This window comes from Hypomesus transpacificus, chromosome 18, assembly GCF_021917145.1.
Source record: "Hypomesus transpacificus isolate Combined female chromosome 18, fHypTra1, whole genome shotgun sequence".
In the NCBI taxonomy this organism is placed as follows: Eukaryota; Metazoa; Chordata; class Actinopteri; order Osmeriformes; family Osmeridae; genus Hypomesus; species Hypomesus transpacificus.
Window position 1 is genome coordinate 9,243,245 of NC_061077.1, and position 26,446 is coordinate 9,269,690.

At 44.7% G+C, this 26,446-nt stretch overlaps 1 protein-coding gene across 11 annotated transcripts in view; it reads right to left on the reverse strand.

The window, feature by feature from the left end:
- The window catches only part of prkcz (protein kinase C, zeta), a 52,606-nt gene that overhangs the window by 6,610 nt on the left and 19,550 nt on the right, over window positions 1–26,446 (reverse strand). For 8 of the 11 annotated variants that reach the window (XM_047039803.1, XM_047039804.1, XM_047039806.1 and 5 more), the window contains 12 exons: window positions 15,664–15,749; window positions 11,862–11,993; window positions 10,914–11,004; window positions 10,107–10,159; window positions 9,727–9,915; window positions 7,044–7,141; window positions 6,373–6,459; window positions 4,976–5,111; window positions 4,675–4,762; window positions 4,325–4,444; window positions 2,446–2,525; window positions 1,926–2,015 (listed from right to left, as the gene is read on the reverse strand). In XM_047039803.1, coding sequence (XP_046895759.1) covers window positions 1,926–2,015; window positions 2,446–2,525; window positions 4,325–4,444; window positions 4,675–4,762; window positions 4,976–5,111; window positions 6,373–6,459; window positions 7,044–7,141; window positions 9,727–9,915; window positions 10,107–10,159; window positions 10,914–11,004; window positions 11,862–11,993; window positions 15,664–15,749 — 1,250 coding nt within the window. The other 3 variants (XM_047039805.1, XM_047039807.1, XM_047039808.1) reach the window with 3 other exon arrangements.

Below are 26,446 nucleotides of genomic sequence, written 5' to 3' on the forward strand. Positions count from 1 at the left end.
GTGGGACAGTGTTGGAGTTAGGATGACCATAGTGGTGGGACAGTGTTGGAGTTAGGATGACAGTGTTTCCCACAGATTAGAAAGCTATATGTGGCGGGGGGGGGGGGGGGGGGGGGGGTGTTGTTTCATGTCAGACCGGGGGGGGGGGGTCGAAATAATTCACAAAATCAATCAACAACAACAAACAAATAATTTCTGCATATGCAGGTAGCGACGCTGCATACAGGGTGCTAAATAACTATTTAACTGGTCGGCTCCATGACGCCGGGTAAGTAGCTAGCTCTTGAAACTTCTCACCAAAACAACGAAGGGGAACCTTCGATTAAGACATGTCCGTCGGTACCTAGCGAAAAGTAGCCTCAACTTTCCTAGACCTTTAGCTACGGCACTAATGCTGAAGGCTCGCTGATGTAGCTGTCGGTCTCACTAGAACGGCGTATGCATCGTTGCTAACGTGTGCTGACGTAGTGACTGTGTGTGTATGTGAGAAAGACGCGTGCGTGAAAGAGACGGAGGGAGAGCAGGGAAAGGAAATGCAGCTGAACGAATACGCTGCGTGTTTTTACCTAAATAGCGAAAAAAAAAAATGTTTACGAAACGCAATGTGTGGCGGCCGGTGTTGATTCTGTGGCGCACCGCCACAAATTAGTCTATGTGTGGGAAACACTGGATGACCATAGTGGTGGGACAATGTTGGAGCTAGGATGACCATAGTGGTGGGACAGTGTTGGAGCTAGGATGACCATAGTGGTGGGACAGTGTTGGAGTTAGGATGACCATAGTGGTGGGACAGTGTTGGAGCTAGGATGACCATAGTGGTGGGACAGTGTTGGAGCTAGGATGACGCAGGTTGCTGCAGGCAGGGTTTTGATTCTCCAGCCGGATAGCTGCTACTATGCTTGACGTCACACTACTCTGCCCACACTGAGCAGCTGGGATCCTGGGTTGAGGACAGGCTTGTTGTTTCCTCCCTCTGTCCTCATTCAGTCCCATCTGCAGATATGACGCTACAATGCAAGCTACAGTAGACTGCTTGATTTAAGTCAAGCTGTTACTTATACCCACATACTCATAAGCACGACACATTTCCTGTCCTGAACTTGTTAAGTTTGTTTGAACAACCAGACATGTTGTTAATTGGACTTTTCAGAGAGATTTCAGTGTTAGTTGAAGCCTCCATTGACCACTGACCAATTGACTTCCAGTGACTTGTACTTAAGTTAAAAAAAATCAGCAAACAAGGTTTTTTTTTTATTTTTTTCAACTTGAAAGTGAAGAGAATAGGCTTTGATTAAGCTGGTGCGCTGAAACACCCTGGCAAAAGCAGCATGTATTCACATCAGCATCATTACCCATGACATACTGTACTGAACCCCCTAAATATTGTATGCGCTATCTTTCACTTTAATGTTGCTTTCAAGTAGTTGCGTGCGTCAGCCATGCACAGTCAATTAAGCAACCACCACCACACTCTACGCACCAATACGCAATTACCAACACACTCACATGCACATGCCCACTGTTGCTATTTCTCAGGGTGTGTCATTTAGAATTCACTTTAATTTGGTGGTATAAACAAGGGCCTTTTCTTCACAGCAGTGGTCTATACGCTTCGCCTCCATGTGTGTAAATGTTTTATCCTTTTTTAAACTGCTCTACAAGATCCATGCTACGGAACAGCTGCAGTGTCAAAAAAAAGCTCCCCTGGAGTGTTTCTGGCAATGGCATCAATAAAGTGTTTTGTCAAATGCTGAGGGAATATGTCAAATATTTTAAAAGTCATTATTATTACTATTGCGATTTAAATGTAGCTCTTAAAATGTTGATTCTTTTGTGGCCTCTAACTTTTTAAATCCTACCATTTTAAATATTTAAATGCTACAAAGAACTGTCAATCACTGGGAAGCATCTGGAAGGGGGGTTACCTGGTCCCAGTCTATGCTGCGGAAAAACGTGTGAGCCTTGATGTCGGTAAAACCAGTTTGAACCTGGCAACCCAACCTCTCTTTGGGGTCCTGTAGAGAATTAAAAAACAGAATTAATTGAGAAAAGCGTGGTATATACTTGTTTGCCTAGGTATTTCATAGAATAAAGTATGCCTATGGATATGTATATAAAATGTGAGACTTTAGTGGAAACAAAGGTCTATGGGGCAGTGTCTGTAGGGCTGGTATTGGATTTACTACAGCAATACAAACTATACAAATACAATACAATACAAATACAAACTAAACGCCCACACACACACTCTTGCTCTCAGCCAAACTGATGAGGGCTCGACATGGATTGGCTGTCACATTGCTGCCACTAATGGGGTCTTGGCCACAATCCTACACAGGGGAGGGAGGGAGGTGAGAAAAGAAGAGGAGGAAAGGAAAGGATAGGGGAGGAAAACACAAGAGGGGTCCTATTAGACCCATTGGGGTGTGTGTTCTCTGCTCTCACCTTGTTTAGAAAGCCCTTCAGCACGCTGGCAGCCTTCACTGACAAAGACCTTGGGATACGAATGGGCTTTTCGAGAATAACTGCAGAGAGAGAAAGAGAGAAAGAGAGAAAGAGAGGGAGGGAGAGAGAGAGAGAGAGAGAGAGAGAGAGAGAGAGAGAGAGAGAGAGTAAGCAAGACAACAACAAAAAGAGTGAGTGTGTGAGAGAAAGCGTAAAATAGAAAGAGAGAGTTAGGGAAGAAGAGATGAGGAGGACAATAGTGACGAGGGAGACAAACAATGGGTGATTCACCATCCGGCATCCCAGTGAGGGCCTGTCTGCTGAGTGGGAGTTTAAACAGGGGGATGGGAGAAAAAAATGAAAGGAAGAAGGGAAGGACTGAGGAGAAAGGGGGAACTGCTATGTTCTGTGCACCACAGTCATCTGTTGTCAGCCGGGGTTTCTCAGTTGAAAAATATTGGAAAAAAGGGAGATGGAGAAATAGTATGACCACTTTTAGAGCCCATAGGAGTATTCGTACTGTATGTTTGTGACCTGGAAACGTGTGTTATTTAAGGTTTTATCTATAACAACACAAATAATACGAAATTAAATTATACACTATTATTTACATACTATTCTGCATTTTTACTCTTTTTTTAAGTGAGTAAAAAATGACTTGACCCCAGTATTGTTTTCCATCATAATCTGACCCTCATCATGTGTGGAAGACAGTATCCTTGTCCTCTTGGTTCCTGGTGAATCAAATCAAGCTAAATCCCTCACAGAAATCCAGCCCCAGAAAACAACTCGCCAAGCAATCCTCTCTGAACAGAGATGATGTCTGTCTCTCATCCCTCGTTTCCCCCATCAATCCCCCCCACCCACACAGTCAAAACAAACATTGCGTGTCTTGGAGCAGATGACCGGATGCAAAGCCGTTTAACATCTCCGACCTCTCTGATGATTAACAGATTACAGGCCAAACTGTGTTTATCCCTTCTCTTTCCTAAATGCCATCACCCCATGTTTGTTGTTTGTTTGTTTACGCCAACCCTCTTAATAAAATCCTGAGTGGATCAGCTTTCTTAGGGACAGTTGGGGCATTCAGGGCAGCTTCACTCGCCAGCCCTCCATGCACCACTGGCCCGGTGCCACGGAGGAGGGTTAGCCTCTCTGGTGGCATCTCTGTATGTGTGTGTGTGTGTGTGCATAGGTGTGTGTGCAGGCACACAGGGTAACATCATGGAAAGCCATCCACCATTTTGGCTGAAGCCCAGCTGAAGTGTCTGTCACATCGACACAGAAGGACAGGTAAGGGGACATGGTTGGTGGAACAAGGTTGAATTGCACTGGTGATGCCAGAGAGTCGGAACTACACAGACACTAACATTCTTAAAACGAATACAAATCATCATGTGACCCTGTGAAAAAGTTTGCCAAGCTCTGTGTGTCTGTCAATAGCTGTGGGTTGGCATGGGTGGCATGCCTGCCCATGTTGAGGTTGGCACAGGTTAGGGGAGGTGGCATATGGCTGCACTGCTCCTATGGAACTGGGTCTGACTTCCGTTGGTGAGGTGGCATCCAGGAGCATGCTGTTTGCCCTGTGGGGGTGAGTGGAGTACAAGAGGGCGGGCAGATGCCAGTTTTGGTGCCATGCTATGCCACGGGCGGGCATGGTGGGAGTACATGGCATGGGAGACTGGAGGGCGGTATGGTGGAATGTCCGTTACAACAGTAAGGTGTTGGGGGGGTCACACTCTAGCATATGGCTAGTCTACAAATACACACTAGGACTCATACATGGAGGAACAGTTGGCGTGGTCTCAACCTTACAAGATTTTTCAAGATATCCAGATCATCCAGCTTACGATTTAGAAACACCTCTCGCCTTTCTCACCTTGGAACAGGTACTCCTCTGTGTTCATGTCAGGATTGTCGGTGATGATGTCAAATGGGGACCTGCCGGCCATCATCTCAAACATGAGCACGCCCAGTGCCCACCAATCCACACTGAAGCCTGAGAGAGAGAGACAGAGAGAGAGAAAGAGAGAGAGAGAGAGAGAGATAGAGAGAGAGAGAGAGAGAGAGAGAGAGAGAGAGAGAGAGAGAAAGAGAAAGCGAAAGAGAAAGAGAGAAACACGCCTTGGTTACAGTCAGCAGGGATGTGTTGTTCCAGCCTTGTTCCTTACAAGTTTTTAATTTCCAGACAAACTAGACAGATCGTTTTGGTCCAGTCCAGGCACTCACCATAGTCTTCCCCTCTGAGGATCTCAGGGGCAATGTAGTTAGGGGTCCCACAGAACGTACTAGTGGTGTCCCCTGGTCTTATCCCCTCCTGAGAGGGGGGGGGGGGGGGAGAGGAGCATGATGGTATTAAAAGCAAAGAAAAGTTACGAAAATAACATGGAAGTGGAAAGAGAAGGTTCAATAAAAAAGATCCTGTATGGAAAGGAAAAGTAAAAAAGAGAAAATATTCTTTCTAGCTACCAAAGCCTTGCATGATCGACTGTAGTGGAAGACAGCACCACTGCTAGCCCAGAGGCCTTACCTTGCACATCCCATAGTCTGTGAGTTTAATGTGTCCATCGTGGTCCAACAGCACGTTATCCAGTTTCAAATCCCGGTAGATGATGCCCTTTTCATGCAGGAAATTGAGCGCGATACAAATTTCAGCAGCATAGAATCTGAAAGGAGTGTCACAATCAACTCAGTCAGACCTCTACACACCACCTCCAGGGGCATTCTCACATCTCTTTCAAGAAACACATTCATGAACCCCAAATCACTCTAAACTGAAGCTAAAATGCATAGTGCAATAGGTTTTACAGATCCAAAAAATAAAAGGATATTCATATTTATGTTCCCAACATTTGGCAACATGAGAGCCCATTAGTCTATCTCATCTGAACCCCTCAGTTTTTCTTTCAAAGTAGTTAAATAGATTTCCCATCACAACACATACTGTCTCAAGGAGATAAGTGTAAGAGGCCCCTGGCTGTGAGCTTGTTTTACCTCTCACTGTCTGAGCCTCGGACCATGACTGCCCCCACCGGGCAGAGTTTTCTCACCAGACTGGCATCATCTGTATCCTGTCAGCTATGCCATCATTTCCCCCCCCCCCCCCCCCCCTAACCCAGGGGGTCTCTCTGGGAGCGTAGCTCATGAATATGTACGATCATTATTGGTGATTACCATGCTGTTTTGCATAGACAAGCTGGGGTTCTGGAAGACAGATACGGGCGCCGGTGGGGGACTGGTGCCTCTCTAAATTACCGCGCCTTTGATCCTACGATTATAACCGCCGCCACTAGAGCGGCCACGTAGACAGGAACAATGAATTATGGGTGCACATTATGTTGGGTTGAGGTCAGTGATTGGTACTCTACTGGCCTTACTGAATCTCTGAAGAGTATCCTCTCAAATAGTTCTTTCATCCTGAGCAAAACTGAAACTGGAGACATACGGTTTAAAAATGTAAACTATAAAAAAGCCAATTAGAAGTAGCTCGAGCCTCTGTGCATGTCCCTGTGCTGTTCAGACCATTTGGTTATTCTCATCCTTTGAACGGGAACTTATGATCCAGTTGAACAAGTGATGTCAACTTAACCAGATTCCAATCAGGACAGCGCCGAGGGCTGGCTGCTTCTGTGACATCCTGTTCTCACAGGATGGCTTTCCTGAAAGCCACTCATCCTTCTGCCTTGTCCCTTACACTTTCAATTCCATGTGCAAGAGAGAGAGCGCAATGGAGAAAGAGGATATTGGACGGAAAAAGAAAGGAAGGACTTAATCTACTTTCGTCAAAAATATTATCCATGTTGGGATGTGAATATTTATCCTTGGAAATAAATGGATAACTCTGAGACAAGCTCTGTAATTGTAAGAGGGAGAGGTTTGGGGTTTCTCCCCCATGTAAGCGATGGTAGTTAGGAGATGAATGGTTACCGTGCGTGTTCCTCCGGAAGCTTCCGTTGTCGTTGCATATGAAACATCAGGTCCCCTCCGTTCACATACTCAATCACCAGAAATAACCTAGAAACACAGCCAGGGAAAGGGAATCTTTTGTTAGTTTTCCTCGAACATCATGAAGAATAGTTGACTTTTGAGGGATTTGTGTTCTGAGGCACAACATCCTGAGAAGCTCAGATCCCAAAAAGCAATTTTTCCAGACAATACAGGAGTAGGCTATTCATCAAACTGCCAGCAGAACTGAAATTGAATGAAGTTCTCCGGTTCTCCAGGTCTTCATGAAAATGACACAGACTTGATCATTTATATAATGGTAGCTTTAACAACAAAAGGGTAGAATGGGCTCAGTAGTAATGGGAGTCCCCAGTGATTGGATTTGTTCCTTTTCAGTTTCATTCAAACTCATCAGTTTTTTTCCCATCAGAGATGTGCTCTCTTGACTAGGTTACATTTCAGGACACTCCTTTGAAATCTGCTTTTGAGTCATCATTGCATTCACCGACACTGATGATGTGGGTAGAATGTTTCATGTTGTACACTGAACAGGCATAGATGTTTCACAGTTCAAGGTCGGGGGTGCAAGGCTGCTGTTGCAGTTGCATGGAATGGTCATGTGAGATTTGTTCGTCTGCCACTCAGCCTCTTACCGACTTTCTGTCTGGAAACAGGAGTGAAGGCCTACTAAAAACGGATTGGTCGACGCCTGCTCAAAGACATGTTTCTCCGTCTGCACCCAGTCGATATCCTTTAGAGTCAGACAGGCAGGAAGACAGACACAAACACAGAGATACAGAGACAAAAACAGAGGAAGAAACACATTAGCAATCCACTTGTCTGATCAATAAACTGCCACCAATAGCTTAAAATCAATGCATAATGCCATGGGTAAAAGTAAGGTTTAGTATCAACCTTGGGTAGCAGGCTAACCTCTCTCCCTTTCATTATGAGTTGATGTGCTGTCAAGACAATTCCCAAGAGGAAGCAGCACATAACAAAACACTAATGTATACTTCCGCAGCATGGTGGGGCTTGAACAGTTACAAGATAACAACTCTTTCAAATAGAAAATTATACTACTTTTATTCATCTCTCTGAAATCACTGAGTTGCGTTCGTTATTTAACGTAAACCATGCTGGTACTTATTCAACTGCAGAAATGCAGGTTATTATTTCAGGCAAACTGTGGCTTGGAAGAATGAAACATCAAACACTACTCTTGCTAGGGGACACCATCACATAAGAAGGAGCATTAGTCAGTGAGACACCTGGTATTTTCTCTTCTGATAAAGCAGGGGGTAAAGAGAGCAAATGAAACAAGAATTACACTAAGACACAGCTTTCAAGCTTTCAAGAGACATTCAATTCATTGTTCAATCAAATATGTGCCGTACAATACCTGATTTACAAACACATTATGACTTGATTTGCAGGCTACCTCATCTGACAAGACACAGATTATGAATGCACATTCTCTTTAGGCATACACCCTCTCAAATTCACACACAAACATACGTGCATACACACACTCCCACACATATACAAACATACCCACAGACAGACAGCTTTACAAATCTGGACATTTTAATTTCCGACTCCAGTGCCAGTAGAGAGCAGATTACACTGCCTGGTATCAGCTGAGGTTGGAAGTCATGGAGGAAGACAGCTGTTGGGGCTTTTCTAGGACATGACCTTCCTTCTTCTCCTGCCCTGACTGTTGTCATTTGCTAAATTTGTAGTCTCTCTCAGTACCAGTAGTATAAAATACATACAAGAATAAAATCCTGTCACTTAAATTTCTGCTTGAGAGTTAAGGAACAAATAAATATGACATTCACATTTTAGAGGAAGGGCAAAGCATCCCAAACAGTATTGGCTCATGTCTCCCTCGATTCCTCCCCCATTACGATGGAGAAAACTATCTCAGGTGCAACCTGTCTGTCTGGGGCATTTTGCTCTTGGCTCACTGTTTGAAAAGCTGTCCTTGGCTGGCCTAGCTGGGGCTAGGATTGAGCCGGGACGGGGCACACCGGAAGCCAAGAGCTGACTGGGCTTAACAGAGGCCAGCTGGGCTCTGCTCCGGTCCAGAGAGCTGCTCTGACGCACGATCCACTTCAGAGACTCAAGCGGACTATGTGTGACTAAGATAGATCCATCAGGAATGAATAAAGTTATTTTAAATTGAACTGAATGATACCACCTGGCCTCCACTATGTTGTTTATACCTAATTCGGTATCAGTCATGTAAGTGGAGGAGGCCAAATTGGAAAGAGAGATTTGATGGGTCAAAATGCAGCTCAGGATTGCCTAGTCTTTCATCAGTCCTCAAAACACTGCCAGTCTTTTCTTCTAGTACAATAGATCCATCCAGCTGTTTCAAAAACATATGGGAAAGAGCAACATTCTACCAAGTTCATGTTTCTTGTGCTTATAACTTGATTTAATTGTATGCCAACCCGCCTTTAGTAGTAGTGGAAGGGCAAGTAATAAGTCATAACATTAACTGGTCAGTTGAGCTTCCTGGCACTGAATTAAATGTACAGCCTTTTAGAGGACTCTTTATGCTGGGCTGTTGGAAAGTATCTTTGATGTCAGCCTTTAATAAACAAATGAATAATTAAACAAATAGAAATCCAGGCATACATTAATAAATATTTCACTGTGATAACCGTCTGGATCACTGTCCAATAAAAATCAAACTTGGAAGTGATCTGTAAATGAGGGAACTGTGTAGAAACAGACTATTATTGTAGCATTGATAAATGTTTTGTAATTTTTATGCACAAAAGTAACAGAGACAATTTATTTATAATCCAGTGCAATTTTTCCCAATTTCAATTGGTATGGAAGAATGGTAATACCATAGCTCCACCTAGTGGTTATATAAAATACAACTGCCTAGGTGACCGGTAAGCTAATACTCGATCTGTACCCAGCAACTACAATACTTCAGCTTAGGACTCCTCAATATGAAATCATTCTATTTATAGTATCTCTTTTAGAAACCAGTTGTCATCTTCATGGTTTCCAGACGTGAACTGTCTCACCAAAGCTTTTGTGTTTCATTCATTCATTACAGTGCTTCTTTTGTTCCTTCAGTTTCCTTCCTTTTCTTTATGTTTTTCTCCACTTCTATTCCATGTATTTGTTCGCTTCCTCTTCCTCATCTTTCCCCTTTCCCGTCCTCCGCCTTTCTTCTTTCTTTCTGTTCTTTTCAAATCCTTCACCCCATCTCTACTCACTCTGGCTTGTTGTGGCTTTGTCAGTCTCCCGCCTCCCCCCCTCCCAGTTCTTCCAGTTCTCCCTCCCCCTCCCCCTCTCCCTCCTCCCTACCTCGTCGTCATGCACAAGCTCCTTCTTCACCACCTTCATGGCGTAGATCTGCTCGTTCTTCTTCAGCCGCACCAGCAGCACCTTGGCGTAGCTGCCGCGCCCAATCACCCGGATCAGGTCAAAGTCGCCCAGGCCCAGCCCCTGGGAGATCTTGATGCCATCAATCCCGTCCACCACTGCCTTGATGTCCTACAGGGCGAGGAGAGGGGAGGAGGGTTACAGCCATGTAGGCAGCATGGAAGCTCTATAGCTCTGGATCTGACTGGAGGTGGACAGTTTAGGGTTAGTTAGCACACACTAAAAGCTGGAGTGTATGAAGCCAAAAGTGAACTCCCATCCTTAGCTGTTTTAAAGAGGAATGTGCTTGAAGTTGGCCTCACCTCTGAGTCATCCTCTGTTTTGTCCACCTTGCGATTGTGTGGTAGAAATGGTACTAATGAGCAGAGACAGAACAGAAAACCATATATCACTCTCAAGTATTTATAAGGCCATCTACGTTTTAAATGATTGAAACTAACTGGCGTGAGATGACCTTGTCCATTATACACATACTCTACACAGTATTACGTTTGCACTGTGCAGGGTTGTTGTAATTCCCATTGACCAGCAGAGTGCAGTGTGCTCTGCAGAGAACCAGACTCCCTAATGCCTCTATCCAACTAGGTCAGCCCACTGGTGGATACCGTGCTGTTCTGTCATCACTGGTCTACTGTGTGGCACTATAGTCACCTGCTGGGCTAACAACCTTCACAGTGACCTTTACACTGGGGAACATCACAGAGGAGTGTGTGTAGTGTACATCTTAGTCACAATGGGAGGCAAGTCCTTCTAGACATGGCCCATAGGCCTTGTAAACATTAGAGCAGTTGTGCAAGACCTGGGGGGATTGAGCTATTGAACCCAGATCCCATGACTAAAGTGTGGGGTTAAAAGACTTGAGAATGTTCCTTTGCACTCCAAAAAAACAGTGAATGCTTGCAGCAGACTCCAACTAAAAGGGACTAGCACAGCACAGGATGAAGTAGGCTAACCCGTCACATGAGAGACCATAGTTGGCTTTTGTATTCCCCATGAAACAGCATAGCTCATCATAAGACTTAACACACATTTTCAGAATGTGTTCTCCAGAGAGATCACATCAGACATATTGAAAACAGAGGAGCTTTCCTGGGATGTGAGCAGCTTACTTCCATCTGCGTCCTCTGTGTCTTCAGGTGGGAGGTCCACCTCTTCACTCTTCTCATTTAAAGGGGGCTCCTGTGATGGCATGACTGGATCCTGGATGGGAAATGGCCAAAGATCATACAAAGAACTTCACTTAGTGTTTATGCTCCAGTAGACAACAGTGCAGCTCCAGGACATCATGACCACTGGTCAAACAAAAACAAAACAACGGGCAAGTGAAAATTCTTTAAAGTTGAGTTAGATACTGGATGCCTTCCTGTATACATCTATATCCAGCTAAATTTAAAAGTTGAGGGTGATCAGGCTATTTTCTGTTTGATGATTAGATGGTGATGTCAGGCATGGAGGCCTGTCTGACATCACAAAAGGCTAGACTGAAGAATCTGCTGCTGAAAGAGCAGTGTTAAATGCCATGAAAGAAAACTGTATTGATTAATCAGGGATGGACTTTGTTTGCATGGAGATCTACTCAAGACTCTAGTCTAATTTGTACCAAATGAACTAATTCTGAACCTTGTAGGTCAACAGAGGGGCCTCAAGATGTCTAATGTGGTATTACTGTGTCTGTGCTCCAAATTAAAAGTATCAAAAGTGTATCAAAGGCAAACACAATGTTTCCTTATTCTAGAGGACACATGATTCCTATGATATTCGCTGCAAAAAGAGGGTCATTCACATGCCAAGCATTCAAGCCTACTGTACATTCATTTGACCTGAGGTAACACTCCAGTGTAATGTCTCCTATTCAGAAGGGCAGGGCATCCTGAGGTGCTACAAGCACATAAGTACCAGAATGAGGTATAGCGGAGAGTCACAAACTGTTTCAACTAGCATCTTTGGACATACTGTACACCACCAACAGCTACTGTTGAACGGAAACTACCATACAGCCCCTTTGCCTCAGGATGCTTGAGTGGTTAGTCTTGAACCTGACCGAACAGTGTACTCACCATAAGCCTTTGGCAGGTCAGAGGGACGAGTTTGTGACAGCGCTTATGGACCAGCAATTTGCAGTTGATACACTTGTAGCCCTGCCTCCCCAGCCCCCATATCCTTTCACTGCAGTGGCCACAGTATGCTTTCTGGAGAACAGACAAGATGGAGAAAGGGGGGTTATACTTTAACCTGATGACATAGTTACACAGAGACGTATTGATCAAGAATCAATGGGTGACAGCTAATGTACATAAGCCAGGAGACGAGTGTTGGAATTTAGTGGTAATCATTGCTAAGGAATTTCCAAGAAGGTGATTATGTCAAGTTGTAGTGAAATACTAATTGAAAATAGTTTTCCTTATAGCTCCAGGAAATATTTTAAATCAATAATTAACGAGTCATTCGTACACTTGCTTGTTAAAATAACTTTTATGTCTTTGTTCGGTCTAGACACTAGTGAGTCAAACATGTCACAGAGCACATGATTGTGGGAATGTTGTGTCTATTGCAGAATACTGACACCCAATCAAAATGACTGTTTACCAACATTCTAAGGAGAACAGAGCCGCAATCAAAGCACTGTTGCCATGGAGATACTGCTGATAACTTCAAAGTTTCTCTCCAACCCCCTCCCAAATTGACTCAACAAGGATTGTTTGGGGATAGAGTTATAAATTAATAAAGCTTTGCGATTTTTTTTGTAAAAAAAAAAAAGAATCCCTGTGTGGCACAGACACCCTGGGGAGTAAATAACCCTTGTTCTGAAGAAACTTTTGAAGATGGCGGCCCAGGACTCCTTGCCAGACTGACTGGGAAGAGAGCGTCCATAGACAAGACAACACAGGGGGTTATAATCCATGCCCTTTGTTCTTTAAAGGAGACATAGTCTTAATGTGCTACTGTGACTTTGAGTTGAGGGATACAGATCTGCAAGAATCCAAAATGAAGGACAGAAACCGTTACCAATCACCGACAACTTGGTCTTGACGAGAGACATTTAGATTGGATGGGATCACCTTATATAATCCCTATCAAAGATAACGAACACTTTTGTAATGAGAGGACTAGAGCAAGTCTGAATTTATTTTCCTGTTGCGATGTTGATTGGTGATAGCGATGCATTTTCCACTTCAAGTGGACACTTCTTTTTACCTCCATACAACTAATTAAGACAATAAATTGTCCTTCCTCCAACAGGCTGTATTTATCGCAGCATTTACCCAGGAGCCCTGAACATCTTGTCCAACTTCATGCGCCAGCTCACTGTCGACTTGAACATGGCTGATACACTTTAGTCAGACTGGCCTTTTAATCGGACACTCGAGTCGTTCCATGCTGCTAAGAGAAGAGAGAAGCTAGGCAACAAATGTGGAACAGATCCCATAAAAGTGTATTAACTGACAGTGCAGTTGGTCCTGAGTCAGAGCAATGAAGTCACCCTCTGCAGTGCCCTTGACCCGCCACACAGACCCCCAGGGTGCTGTTGTATAAGATACATCAGCCAGCCCTGCCTGCTCATGCTCAGGAGCTCAGAGGAGTTGGACAGCAAAGTGGTGCGTGCTAATCATTCACATTCACATTTACATAAAAAGGTGCTAATGATGCAAACGAGTCATTGTTTCTCCCTGAAGTGCACAACACCGTGACACGATGCACATTTTCTGTCAGAGTGAGGGTGTTCAGCACAGTTGTTGCAGTGAATATAATGTGTTGTTTCTAAGCTGTTATAGACTGTATGATTTGCTAGACATTAGTAGAATGATATGACTGGCTGTCAGCAGTTCATGTTGGGAGAAAAGCTCTTATCGATTGGCCACTTAGGTATCACTCCAGGTCATGAACAGGTCTGGAAACAGATTCAGCTAAGTAGCTCTTCCTGCGTACCGAAAAGTTTTTATCATTACTCCTCAGCTTAAAGGCTTGACAGACATCGAGCACTCCACCAAAACATTCTAATAAAAATAATGGAGACCATAGGCAAACACACCCAAATGTCAACACACATGAATAACTAGTATAGCTAAAAAAACGCCTAAGCACTAGTTCTCTATGCTCCTCAACAGACAGAAATGTAGACTATCATGAATTTAGCAGCAGAAGTGTGAAGCCTTTTTTTTATTTGTCTGCGAGATGTCTCAGTGGAGAGTTTGAACTGACGCGACTCTGCTTTGTTTGGGTCTTTTATTCCGCTCTACTAACAGATCAACCTCAACAACGAGCCTATACTGTCAGTCACCTCCCTACCAAATACTATTGGAGGGAATGGAGAGTGCAGTCAAAAGACCCCATTATGTCTAAGAAGAAGTATTCACTGTATTTATTCTCCAGAACAGAAAGGGAAAGAGCGAGAGACAGAAATTGAAAGAAAGAGTGGATAAGGGTGTGTAGCCTGTGTGTGTGTGTTTGTGTGTGTGTGTAAGGGGGGGGGGGGGGGGGGGGGGGGGTGCGAGTGAAACCTGACCCACTTCTCCATTTTTTGCAAAGTGTTAAGAAACCTCCCTAACCAGAACAGTCAAAACAGTCCATACTGTAATAACCTGTTTCAAAACCACACCATTAAAGTTCACTTACTAAACTCTAAACCTTCTCTTTCAGATGTGGTTAGGCTAATAGTGAAGGATTCACAGTCACCGAAACATGGAATACAGTTAGAAAAAAAAAGAATTCTGGAAATGAGAGGTCTTGCCAACCTTCATCCAGCCCTCCAAGCACTTTGGAGCTGCTTACCATCAGTGGAGGAGATAATGGAAGTCCACTGCCCTGAGCTGAGAACCCATGTCTGCTGAGTTAGCAGACGAGTGCACTTAACTGCCCCACAGTCCAGCCTGGACGTTCCCAGTAACACCACAGCACCTCAGGGACACATTCACCCTCAGTAACTATCACAACCACACCTTTACTAACCAGGCTGCTAGCCTATTTAGAGTGTTTTAACTATTCAACATTAAACAGGCTCTAAGTGGTCTCAATTCTAACTGAACAAATTCTCCAAGTCAAGTTACATGCTGTTTAATTAAGGAACTTGGAATTTAATGAAGGGATTTGGCGTGGTGCAGTTAGGTGGCAAGACCTGGCACTCCCTCTCTTGCCCTCTTCCTCTCGTCTGTGCTTGTGGTAGCATCTGCAAACACAGAGCACCTGTGTCTCACATTTCCCCTTCAGAGGGGATAGGCACTCAAGAGCAGACAGTAACAGCATTAACCTCACGCTCCTGCACCAAGGCAGAGTGGACACTGTGCATTAAGAATGACTGTTGGTGTGTTGCCGCATGATAACCATAGGAATGTAGGTCACATGCTAATGCATGCTAATGCTAACTCTACTCCGCACCTCTGTGAATTCTACCAGACAGACCCCTTACCAGCATAACAACAGGGATGATGTGGTGTGTGTGTGAATGTTTGGGTGTGGATGTGTGTAAATGTGTATCAAAACAAGGCACATCTAGGCCATTTGAATTATGCATCAATATCCACACAGCTCAGTGGCACCAGTGACTTTTACCGGTAATAACCTACCATATATTATTCAACCAAAATGTTTGTTAATGACTGTGTAACTCATAAATCTAAAAGTCTAGAAGATTTCTAAAATTCTGCCATATTACTTGCTTCACCAACTTCTTTCTGGTCAAACCAAGACTGAGAATCAATGTTAGTTATAGTATTGACAAAACATGACCACACCATTGTCCTCACACAGGTAGCAGTCAGACTGGGTGAAGTGTGTAAGGCATAAATCATGTGAAGTTGTCCTAGAAATGTGTGTCAAATTGAATTTAAGAATGATGTAGGTGGTGAACGGGATGGGACTCACCCTGTTAAAGCGCTTGGCCTGGAAGAGGTGTCCGTTGACTCGGTAGAGCTTCCTCCATCTTCTGGCCCCGCGGCGGTAGATCGATTCTAGGACAGAAAGGAAACGGTGGTATAGGAGCAGCATTGGGAGAATGAGGGATCGACACAGAGATGGAGATGGTGGAGGAACAAGGAGAATCCGGTCTCCCAAAAAATCCCAGAGGAGAAAGTACAGCACCAGGGCTGGCCAGAGAACTGTGGCTGGCCAGAGAAGGAGAGGGGTCTTGACTTGCCCTTAAAGCCACGGGCTTTCAAGTCTTTATCAAAGTGAGTGAGGAGAAAACCCATCAGACTCCTTAGAGACACACGCATGCTCACACCCATACTCTCAGAACTCACTTCCCCCTCCCTCCCTCCCTCCTACCTTCACTCCATCCAACCCTCCCTTTCTCTTACACTCTCTCTACCCCCCCCCCCCCTTCCCGCCCCCCTCTCTTTCTTTGTATCAAACTCAAGTAGACTGTTCTGTCCTAACACAGGTTCATATACTGATGCAAGTTATATCAAACCAGGATTTTATAGGGTGGATGCCTTTCCCTCATTCACCTTCCTGTAGGTTTACATGTTGATGAGATAACCCTGATTAGTGTTAGTTCTGGATGATATGATTATAAGATCCTTTCATATAAAAGACAACCTGAACTGTTGCACAAAAATAAGCTAATAGCTAATTTGTACGTTGTTGCATCGCTTTGGATAAAATTGTCCAGATACTAAATTAAGACAATTTTTAATGAATTGGACATTTTCTAAAATGTATTATTGAATGCATACATTACTGCTGAATGCTGATCGTTAGCTCTGATTGGATGATAATGATGATGATGTCATACGATTAGTTGGAATATTCTCATTTCCAGATAGATATTGCCCGCCTCCTCCATAGCTCGTCTCTCAGATAGATGTGGCAAGTGAAGTCATCATGAGGGGAAATCAACCACACCCCAGTCAATAACACAGAAATGTGATAGTACTCCACTCCTGCAATTTCAGCAGACATGAATCCTATGGACAACAGAATTTGTCCAGAAATCATCGTGAGAGGAGATTACTGTGTGTTGGTCAAATGAGGCGAGTCCCCCATTCTCAATCAGAAAGTAGTGTAGTCTCACCCCTCATTGCTTCTTTCCTCTACCAATCCCCAAATCTTTGACTGAGCTAACCCTCTCCATCCCAGCCCTGCTGATTGCTGGCTGGTGTGTCTGTCTGGTGGTCTGGTGGGGGCGGCCGCTCACTTTGCCTCTGTTGCCATGGCAACTCCCTCATCAGCCCACCGCATGTCAGCTGTGGTTAGTTAATTGTGATGACGAGAGGGCCTTATCGGCAAATAAAAGTGAATCTTCAAATAAACAAGCACAGCTCCTCTACTCTGAAGACACACACCGTATAAAATATGCTGTCGTTGTGCAAGCTTGGCGGATTTGTATGACTTCTTCATTTTTTTGTGTTTATTGCCTCAAAACTGGGTGCAGAGTCAGTGCCTGTTTAATTTTTCATACCCTGGGGTTCATCTATCTTCTTTTTATCACACGAAGAACCCACACCATCCTTTATATTCAAACCAAAGATTCCTCTCTTCCTCTCACTCTATGGCATTTCGCCACACACAATATTGATATGATTGAAAGAAAACATTCTCTCTCCCATTATCTCTCTGTGCATGGTTTTGTCTGCTTTATGCAATGAGGTCAACCGGCTTTAGTCTCTGTTTAATCTTGGGCTGCTCCATTTCTTCCATCACAATGTTCATACGCTGAACATGATGAGCAAGTCGGGACCTATTTCCTCTGTGCTTTGCTGTGTTGGTTAGTATGCAGCACAGAGGCATGGAGAATGGGATTCAAACGCTCGACAAGACACTGAAGGCAGAACAACAGAAGAGAAGAGCTGGTTTCCAGGGTTCAGTGGGCTTCTCATCCCCATCAGAGTGGTGGAATGCAGCTTGAGCACCATGCAGGGGACTGTAATGCAGACCTGAGGTCTGGCCCGTGTCTGGGAGGAGCCGGGCTGTGATGGATGCCTTTACCTCGGAATCCATTACCCTCTGATCATTAAAGCCTACTGGTTTCATATCCGAAAACTAGTGATGGAGAGCATTTCATTTAACGATGCGAAGCCCATGCAATTGTATGCATGCATACACCCACACTAAAATAAGCGTGTCGCAGATACAGCCATGTTACGCCGTCACGCATGCACAAGCACACACTAAAATATGCCGCAGGTACATTCATGTTATACCCTCATTTGAACGTACAGTGAAACGACATCTGTGCTACTGCAGACTCCAGCTCAAGGAGGAAGAGCCCTTGCTCTTTAGCACTTTCGTCTGTGGATTCTCCCGCTAATCCTGTTAAATCAAGGAACCGCCGCCCGCCACCACAGATTACCACACGTTGTTTCCATAGCTACCCAGTTTTCCCTCTCCTCCGCCACGCATCATTGTGGGGAGGCACAACATGCCACTGCAGAGAAGCAGGCATTATCCAATCACCAGTGAGCGTGTGGGTGTCTGAGCGTGAACTACCTGTCACATTACAGGTTGGTGGAGGCCACATGTCCAGCACAGCATGTTAAGGTTAGGTTTACATGTTAACCAGGCTTGTCCATCAGGTAAACTGCAGGGTTTAGTGTAACCATCCTATCATGTTAAACATGTTCAACTGTACATGGACTAAGAGTGTGTGGAGCTGGTGAAGATTAGTGTTGGTCTCAATTTAGAATATGACATTTCATCTACATCTGTGTGCAAAGTAAGCGCGAGACAGAATGCACAAAGGGGAGTCTCTGTTCAAACAACCTCTGATGGAGAGCAAGTGCACCTTTGTTTATGAACCCTGAGCTCAGTCGGAGCGACTTGATGCTGCCACACTCAATAACAAGGTTTCAATGATTACAACACTCCTAGAAAACCTGCTGCCCTGGAGCAATGACAACACAAGGCTGCAGACAGGCTAGGGGAGGTGTGAACACACATCTGATCAGACTGAAGTTGAGTGGGTGTGTCAGAACCATACCCTAGCACCACACCAGGACCTGCCGCTGCAGTACAGCAGAGTGAAAGGCTCTTTACGCTACATCAACTTGTATGTCCCAAGCCATAAAAGTTGACTTTCAGTTTCTAACAAACTATAAATACATATATTCGTACATATAATAAAGTTGTCTATAAGAGTATATGACAATACAAAATCTGTGAATTTTAAGGACAGATTGTATAGAAAAAGATGAATAACATTTGTTTTGAAAATGTATTCATCTCTTTATAAGCATACTCCACTTTGGGTAAGATGGGGGCAGGGATAATAAGGCTTTCCAGTTTGCAATGGATGAGGTGAGAGGTGGGCAGAGAGATGACTGCTGAGAAGAAGGGAGGATGGGTCATCTGATGCCATCGCTGGTCGATCAGTGAAGAGTTTATCTCTCATCATCCAAGTGACCTGTGGGTGTGAGTCAGCATGAGTCAGTCTACGGTAATGCTGACTGTAACCATGACGACCCCATAGGTCAAATGTCATGATGAGCTAACAGTAGAGAGGTTAAAAAACCTGACAGGAGTTTATATGTCCTTAACTTTAATTGGCTTTTAAAAAGCCCGATGTATTCTCTCAATCAGAAGTGTTTTTGGTCGGAGATGATCTAATCAGCACATAATATCAGGCAGAAGACATTATGTTTAATCCTCCATGAACGTCAGATTAAATTAGCCTCAGATGCAAACTGTATCCAATTAAATAACTATGGCAGAGTCAGAACAGAGAGAGCATGCTGTTCTGGGCCCTGTGTAGAGCAGGAGCAAGGATAACCTTTCCTAAACTGCGACACACACAAACACACACACACACAACAAAACATAAACACACATGTACACACAAAGGGAAATGTATGCACACACGTCTATAAATATAGACAACCTTGCTGTTACTACACTATGTCACAGCACACAAGCATACACACTAGGTTCCTCTGGGTTTACCGACCATGAGCAGGCTGACCTCTTACAACATCCCCCTTGAGACGTAGTGTTGCATTGGCCCATTTTCACCAGCCCAATGCCAGAACAGGAGAGAGACCCATGGAGAGAGACAGAGAGACACAGAGAGAGACAGAGAGAGAGAGAGCGAGAGGGAGGGAGGGACAGAGAGACACAGCACTAAGGTTTAGGCTGAGAAACACACAGAGGAACACCAGGCAAGAAACATGTCAACAATCCTTCAACAAGGACCACACACACACACCGTACAATACCAGACCTGGGAAAGCGTACGACAGAGCAAGTAATCCCGCCATTTTGTTTGTAAGAGGTTTGCACAAGGCTCTGTGGCTCCTAGCAGAAATCCCTGCAGTTTTGCATAGAGCCGAGGTGGTGCGGATCTACGGCAGGACATTTACAAGGGCTTGACTCACTTCCAGACATTGTTCCTCACACTAGCAGGAAGATGGTAATACTCCCCCAACAACGCCCAGCCTCCCAGCCTGCCCCAAGAACCCTTCAAGGGAGGGCGCTCGATACCAGGCCAAGAATCTTAGGATATAAGACTTCAAAGGTTTGGGGATAAGTCCCTTACAGTCGAACAGTATCATTTCAAAGGACAAGACTGTTCCCATCTTGAATAGGCAGTAATGTGAGTCGAAACTGAGTGAGAGGGAACGTCCAAATGGATGATACAGTTGCTGGCACAGAATGCATACCAAAGCATGAGCTGACAGCTAAAGTTTTCGAGGCTCTTGTCCCCACTGGAACTCTCCCAACGTTGTCTCCTCCCAACTCATTAAACATTGTTATTTAAAGTAAAGAAATGACATGCCTTTGACTCCCAATACGAGATTGCCAAGTAAGAGATCTTTGCAGCAGCCCCCAGGCTCTCTCGGACACAATTAGACCTCCTTGATATGGGCCAATCAAACCAAGCAAAAGGCATGACGAAGAGACATCGCCAGTTAATTTAACAGTTAATTAAAATACATTCTTAAAGAGCATAAAAGTAGCTTGAGAGATTAACTTTCAGAACGTCCCAAACTAATGAGCTGTGACTGAAGGGGTAACAAAGGCTGTGGTGGTTTAGAAGAGTTTCTGAGCACGGGAAGTTTGTAAGAAGGAGAATGTGAACATGTGGGCGATTTATTTCTCTTTCTCACCCCTATCTTTCTCTTTCTCTCTGTCACAAAGACATGCACACGCTCACACTCTTAGCAGTGTGTGGGATCCCCTGGATCATGGTTGACGTCCTGCCCTGCGCCGATGAGTCAGCAGCTCTTTGACAACACCATGGCAACAGATACATCTATCTCATCCACCACTGCATACTGGACCAATTAAAAACGGACACACCAATGTGCATCAAAACTAGATAGGCTATATATCACTATGTTGATCAATTACATTTAACATACCTTTTAAGGACTTTTGGTGGCTACTTGTCAACGTGTTTATCATTGGACCAAAACACAAACAGTTGGAAACTGGTTCAATGTGTGAGTCTGGAGCGAGACTGTACCACCCATATTCTAGCCCATGCCCGTATCTATCTATAACAGTCTTCACATGCCTTTGATGAGATAAATCTAAAAACGAGCTTTCACACGGGGCTCGAAGGCATCTCTTTGATTCAGAGCTTTTATATTGTACCTTCTCTCTTTCCATTGCTCACGCTCAGAAACTGTTTTCTGTTCAGCCCCTCTGCCCCCCCCCCCCCCCCCACCCCAACTCTCTTGCCCCTCAACGTCTTCAAAAATTCATTTTCCCTCAAACACTTATTCCTCTCCCTCTCCCTTACTGAATCTCCAAAAACATGGGACATCCGTGGTAATTAGCTTGATACTAGACCTTACAAAGGACTTTTGCTGCAGTGGTTTATGTAACAATTACTGTCCTGGATTACAAAAATACCCACAACAGTATCATCAATGACATTATGTTGTTCTGAGGGCACTTCCTATGTGTGAGGACATCTTTTTTTTCCTCACAACCTTGTATGTAGTCCCAATCCAGCCAGCCACCCAACAGTGAAAGGCCTGCTTAGCAGCTACTTACATACGGGTTAAGTCAATGCCCATGTGTCGGACAATTTAAGGCTGAATGTTTGATCAATGTTGGGTCAAGTATGTAGGGTCCTACAAGTTCGGTCTGGAACACATGTGAAAGACGTGTCTGTAAGGAGTCTACACCAAGACTAATGCCTGCTTCTCTGCATGTCTGAGAGTGATAACAGGCTTTAATGACCTAAGCATTGGTGGCCTTAACTGTATTTGTTATGTCAGTTGTTATATATGTGTGTGTGTGATTGGTCGGGTACAAACTGTCTTAGCACTGGGCAATTACTTTTTCTAGCTGTGCCTCCCAGGGATGTCAATGTCCCCAGCCTTTCTCAAGACTTTGTACACAGCCCTAGGCAGAGTAGGAAGACTGAGTTTTCTACACGACTTCAAGACAACCCATGGTAACTGAGACAAAGCCCTCCCCTTAACACAAAGACCTTGACCTTTTCTCCGTAATACCCTTGAGAAGGAAAGACAATGGCACAAGATAGATTGACTGAGGCCAACTAGATTAGTATCCACTTGTCAGGGAAGATAGCAGGGGACGTGAGTCTCTAAATAGGTTACAGCGATCACCATCTCAAGCCTCCATGGAGCTCTGCGCTACTCGGAGACAGGAGCTGTCAGGACTGACAGGAAGCAGCCCAAGGAAAGGATACTCAAATGTTCTTAGCGAGGAGGAAACGGAGGAATATTCAATTTTGACACATTCAGAAACAGCCGGATCCCCTGCTCATTATTGGGACTGTGCCATTTCAGAATATGGGGCTAGAAATATCTATACGTAGAGCTAATTTGCAGTTCAGTTAAGGTGAAAACACGTAAGAACTGAAATATACAAATTATAACTGATGTCTGAAACTCCCCATCTTCACAAATAATACAAACATACATCTGCCAGCTTAACCAGTCTCAGTCTACCACACATGCATACACTGTCACTCAGAAACCCGATTTGCACCTAGCCTGTCTACCTGCATGTTCAGTTGTTCTCAAAGAAAGTACTGTGGCTGTCAGCACAGGCTCCAAGTTGACATGAGGGTTTAGAACTAGGTTACTGTCCTCTGAGCCATGCCTATGACAAAGACTATGAGCGAAGAGCATTCAGGATAAGCAACCTCCCAGCCCTACCTTTAACTCGCAGGTAGAAGAGCAACGTGAACAGCATCACTTCATCCGGTGGTATCTCTCCTCTGTCTCCTTTGCTTTCACAGTCTGGCTCTCATGATAGAACACAACCCGTCTCTCTCTCTTTCTCTCTCTCTCACTCTCTCACTGTCTCTCTCTCTTTCACTCACTCTCTTTCTCTCTTTCTCTCGTCTTCTCCTTCTCCTCCTCTTCATCCAAAACTGTTCTGGTCTTGTCTCTCCGATGCTCCCTCCCTCCTTTCCTCCCCCTCCCTCTTCTCCTCTGTGGTCCCTGAGGCCGTCTCTCATCAGCAGTCTTTCTGTTCTGAAAGGCATGCATTTGCACTCACAGGCAGCGCACACACACACACACAGAGGGCAGGACACACTTGCACACACACACACATCATCAGCAGCCTGTTCCGTACTCCTGTTATTCTCAGTGAATCCCAGTCCCTCGCTTAATTATTAGACATTACCTCATATAACAGTGTAAAAAAATGGTCCCAGGTGAACAGCTCTCATTTTAGGGTTTAGCTGATTGCTTTATCCCTTTGGTGCATAGTGCTAGGGACAGTCCTCCAAAAGGATGGAATCACTGGAGTCACATTACAGTTGTTTTAGTTGTTCAGGTGCCATTGCACAAGTCTTACACTAGATGGCAGACCCAGCTGCACTTCCGGCAGGATTCTTTGCACTGAATAAATTTTCTCCTAAATTTAAACCTGAACTCTATTTTTAGATGATGTGCTGTGCCTAATGGAGCAGTTAAGGTGCCTTATGGTGTTCCTGTCCTGGGTGACGATTGTTCCATGGATTATGTGCCTGTGTATACATATATTTAGCACATGCTAAAGGCTGCATGGCCTACGCTTGCTTATACGTACTCCTAAAATCTAAAGTAAAAGCTACTAAATGACCTCTCAGGAGTAACACCCACCCACACCAACCACAGTACAAACTAACACAAATCACACCTCTAGCAGTCTTTAAGAAATACTCCCGTCACAGATAAGTAGCTCATTAAAAGCCATAAATTCCACCTTTGGCACTATAAAACACTTGTTTCTGGATGCTGCATGCTGGGTTCTAATTCCAAGCCCAGGAAAGGATTCTTGAAGTTTCCCTCTCCCCCTCCTAACCTGCTATTGTTGCAACACTAGGGAGGGTTGTGCAAGCATTTTCAGAATTCTTTCACAATGAGTGTATAGGCTCTCCCTTCTGAGTTCTGGAAGACTTTATCAAAGTAGGGCTAAAGGCATGTGGCTTTATCAGCAGGGATGAAATATAGCTCATTACCACAGACATATACAAATATAACTAGCCCATATGGAAACAATGTCTGCCCTGCATGAGTCAGCACTGCATGTGCTGTTTGTTAGACATGTAGTCAGAGAATATAATATAAAATACAATGTGAACATGTCAGAGACATGGCTTGGTTTGGTTTGTTATTGCTGATCTTAGATAATACATACCAAGCCCCAGAAAGTAAGGAATAGGTATTCTGTTTTCTATTTTTGTTGCAAATGCCCCAGCTTCAGAATAACAAACCACGAGGCATACCAAGGTGACCTGGTCAATCCTGCGTTCCACTAGAGGACAATGAGAGGTGGAGCAGACAGGGAGATAACAAGAGAAATAGAGCAAAATAAATGGACAGAGGGAGGGATAGACAGAGAGAGACAGAGAGGGAGACTGAGCAAGAGACATAGAGCAAGATACACAGAGCAAGATACAGAGAGAGAGAGAGAGAGAGAGAGAGAGAGAGAGAGAGAGAGAGAGAGAGAGAGAGAGAGAGAGAGAGAGAGAGAGAGAGAGAGAGAGAGAGAGAGAGATGGACAGGGAGAGAGCGGTGGTTGATAAGGGGAGGAGGCAGAGGTAGGTGAAGTGAATCACATGAGGAGAGGAGGAGTGGTAGGGAAAGAAATGTGACGGCACAAGAAAAGGAAAAGACAGAGAGATGAGCAGGAGGCAGATAAAAGGAGAGGCCACTGCAGCCAGGGGGTTGCTGGGAGGAGGGCATCATCACCAACAACAAGGCTGCTGCACCATTCACAAGCCCAGCTCAGGGAGTCTTAAAGAGGCACACTCACCAGCTTAACAATCCCTCGACTGAAGATGAGGTCTGGCCCATCCTTGCCCAGCCAAGTGCCATTGTCCTCACGTTAGCATGCTGCCAGCTTAAGTGGGTACCCAGTGGGGCAGCATTATCCAGCCCTTTGTGGATTAGCCTTCGAAACTGATGTGCTCGAGGCTAGAGACATTCACTGCACAGGTCCGCCTGAACTACTCCAAATAAATCAAGCACCAGCTCAAAACGAGGTCAGAGTTACTCTTGGTGATGGCGTGAGGGCCGGATAAATTCGATCTTAGACTAGAGATGGACTGAGTCGTTTCACACCTCAGAGCAGTAAGGGTGGTCCCTGTCATCACCTAACACCAACCTTCGTTATTCCAGTGTACAGTACCGCACGCCTGTTTTCTGGACAGCAATGTTGACATTTTGTTCAGTACATCACAGAGCTAGGGGTAAGTCTAAAAACAGGGATATAGAACTGCGTATTATTGACAGGTGTAGGTTGTTCTCTGTTCTATCTAGATTAGTGCTTCCCTTCTTGCTTCGCCAGCACTGAAACCTGGATAGCATCCCAACATCCTGCGACAAGGCACAAGCTATTTTTGTAACCGTTTCTTCCCTCTCACCCCCCCCCCCCCCATCTCACTTCACGCTCACTATTTTTGGGGGGGCATTACCCGAAAAAACCCTATTGCAATTTGCATTGACAGATCGACAAGCTGTAAGCTCCTAAGCTCTCTCTGCCTGCAAAGCTGGTGAGGCAGAACAGGCCCGGCAGATGTGGTACAGAAGGCTTAGAACATAAACAGACTGGGAACCATAAGCTAGACCACGACAGTGGAACACAGCAGGGCTTCTTCCCTTGCTTTGTCCAGAATCTCTACCCATCAGCCCAAAGGGAGTCCTTTAGTAGCCCACCAGCCTACAACTACAAATACAAACAAACACAAGCCAGCTCCTGCCCCCGCCTTTACATTTGGAACTGATGGACTGTTGTGGATAGAGAACGTTTTATTACTCTGCACTCTACTTCAAATTAGAAAAGTGAATGATTCATGTTACTTCCAAGGCTAACATTATTGTTCCAAAAGAGAGGACAGGTGAGAGGACATACAGTTAACCTAAAGAGTCCTATAAATGTTGTCTGGCCATGGAACGAACTGCACCACCATTAGCACACACTGTCTTATAACCAGACAAGCTAGCTCACTCCTGGTACTGGCAGCAGCCTCTAGCACTTCCTAAAGAGAGATTCCAGGGAGCTGAAAGCTGAAATCTACCACAGATGAAGAAAACAAAGTCTTCACATCCCTACTGTACTGCAGATACAGTTTTATGAGTGGTGTTAATAACCTGCTTTTATTCAAGTACAACAAGTTGAAGTCATGATTTGTGAGGATGAGTCATGCTTTCCATCACCAAGGTGTAGCACCCACCTGGAGTGTGTGGCAGCCATTTTGTGCCAGAACACTCACCCACACGACAGCTGCTTGGGTCTG